General features: G+C 44.5%; 1 protein-coding gene across 1 annotated transcript in view; it reads right to left on the bottom strand.

Moving 5' to 3' along the window:
• Positions 1-155: 155 nt before the first annotated feature.
• Positions 156-2500, bottom strand: part of LOC113800908 (uncharacterized transmembrane protein DDB_G0289901) — a 5924-nt gene continuing 3579 nt past the window's right edge. Inside the window, exons 3-5 of the mRNA XM_027351713.2 lie at positions 2477-2500; positions 1063-1239; positions 156-595 (exon numbers count right to left, since the gene is read on the bottom strand). The exon at positions 2477-2500 is cut by the window's right edge and continues 318 nt beyond it. Of these exons, the coding sequence (XP_027207514.2) occupies positions 381-595; positions 1063-1239; positions 2477-2500 (416 nt within the window). The 3' untranslated portion in view covers positions 156-380. The remainder of the gene's footprint in view (positions 596-1062; positions 1240-2476) is intronic.

Raw genomic sequence — 2500 nt, forward strand, 5'->3', positions numbered from 1 at the left:
TTTGCTTTACCATTGACATTTCCTATTGCATTTACTATACAATCTTCACACTTGGTATTTGTTAAAGGTATTTAAGAAGGCAGTTTGAAGCTTTGTGTATTTATTTGTAAACGACGGTTCATTCTCGAACGTTTTATTTAGTCAGTAAAAAACAATTTTTGAGAAAAAAAATTATATTCCGGTTCCATTATAATTACATATTAGATTCTCATATACTCGACATACACGACTTTGGATTTCACAGACCAAAGAGAAAGAAAAACAAAATAAAAACAAAAAAACATACACTAAGCAAACAAGTGATGAGCGAGTCTACCTCTTACGAAAGAACTAACGCCTCCCTTCTTCACATCCCCATCCTCTCCGTCTCTGCCACCTCCCTAAGCCTCTCTGTAGTCGCAGACGAAGGCATACTTCTCCCCGCAGAAGAAATTGGTAGCCCTGTAGCCCGAACGCTTGTCCAGGTAGACGCACTTCTTGTTGGGATGCCTCGAGGGGTGGTTCTCTTTCCAGGTTTTCTTGTCCACTTTCTTCTTGTTGAACCAGAAGAACTTCATTCGATCCCGCAGACGAGCTCCTACCCAGAAGGTCTGAGCTGGAGGGGAGAGGGAGAAGAAGGTGCGTTGGTGTGGGATGTGGATAGTCTGGAGGAATGGAGGTGCAGTCGCTTCTGTTTTGTCTCTCTCTCTCGCTTCTCTCTTTTCTCTACTCTCTCTCTCTGTCTCTGTCTCTGTCTCTGTCTCTCTCTGTCTGTCTGTCTGTCTCTCTCTCTCGCTCTCGCATATGTATGTCTATGAATCTGTTTATCTTTATATGTACACACACACACACACACACACAGACACACACACACACACACACACACACACACACACACACACACACACACACACACACACACACACACACACACACACACACACATATACATTTACATACATACATACATACATACATACATACACACACACACACACACACACACACACACACACACACACACACACACACACACACACACACACATATATATATATATGAAGAAAAAAAAATCGAACTCACTAAAATGAGTGTCGAGGTACTCCTGCAGCGGCGCCAGCCTGTAGGGCGACGCGAGCTCCCCGCCGTAGGTCTGGCAGAAGGCGTGCGCTTCGCCCCAGGTTCTCCAGTTGCCTTCGTCGTAGATGAAGATGTAGCAGCCGTCGGCCTCGAGGGTGAAGGAGGGCGGGCACGAGGTGGCTGGGGAGAAAGGAGGGGGTTGAGGGAGGGAGGAAGAGATGGGTTTAGAAGGAGGGGGGGAAGAAATAGGTTTAGGAGGAGGGGAAGGGAGGATGAAATAAGTTTAGAAAGGGGGGGAAGAGAGGAAGAAATAGGTTTAAAAGGAGGGGAAGGGAGGAAGAAATAGGTTTAGAAAGGGGGGTAAGGAGGAAGAAATAGGTTTAGAAAGGGGGGTAAGGAGGAAGAAATAGGTTTAGAAAGGGGGGGAAGGGAGGAAGAAACGGATTTTGGTAGGAAGGGAAAAAAATACGGGTTTAGGAAGGACGGGAGGGAGAAAGAAGGGGTTTCGGGAGGAAAAACGGGAGAAAGAACGGGTTTTAGGAAGGAGGAAGGGAGAAAAAACGGGTTTTGGAAGGAAGGGAAAGAGAAATAACTGGATTTCAGGAGAAAGGAAGAGAGAAAGGGCGGGTTTTGAAAGCAAGGGAGGGAGAAAGAAACGGTTTTGGAAGGAACGAAATTGGGGTGGTCAGAAGGGAGAAAAGGGGGAGGATGGCCGGAAGTAGTTCTCACCAAGGGAGTAAATGGGAACGTAGAAAAATGAAATGGTGACTTCTATCGGATTTTTCAAGAAATTCAAATATGTTATTAAAGAAACAGAAATAGGTTTTTGAAGAGAAGCTTTTGGAAATACTATAATGATATATAAAGCTGGAGAATAAAATAAAAGTAATTCACCCGCGCGGGCACTTCGAAAAGTACAGCGCATCATTTTTGCCAAAACGTTGAGAATATGCGTCTGGATCTCTATGTTAATCTGCATGGACAGGGCCGAGAAAAATGAGAACTTTATGGCTTGGCGGAACACAATCTGTGGTCCTCGGAAGCCCTGAAACTAGCTAGACCTTCAATTTTATTTTTAGTTTCTTAGGAAGCGGTTTGATTATCATAAAACATCCTCTGAATGAGCTGTACATTTTAAGTACACTCTATGATCAGCTGATAATCATCGTAGCCTCCGAATGGTGGCATGCATACAAGGCCGTAAAGAATTTAGATATGTTGACTTGGGTTGCGCTGTAAAAAAAGATTGGAAACTGCTGCTTAACTGTACTGATGAAACGACAGAAAAAATATCATACACAAAGGTGCTCCATTCCGCAGGATAAAATCCATGGGGGGTCGAAACTACTGTCCCGTCTTTCGATCAACCTTTTTGGTGTGTACTGGGACGGTTCTGGCGTTTGTAGAAGGTACTCACGGACAGGTGGCAGTGGCTCTGTCG

Source organism: Penaeus vannamei, chromosome 9 (genome assembly GCF_042767895.1).
Source record: "Penaeus vannamei isolate JL-2024 chromosome 9, ASM4276789v1, whole genome shotgun sequence".
NCBI lineage: Eukaryota > Metazoa > Arthropoda > Malacostraca > Decapoda > Penaeidae > Penaeus > Penaeus vannamei.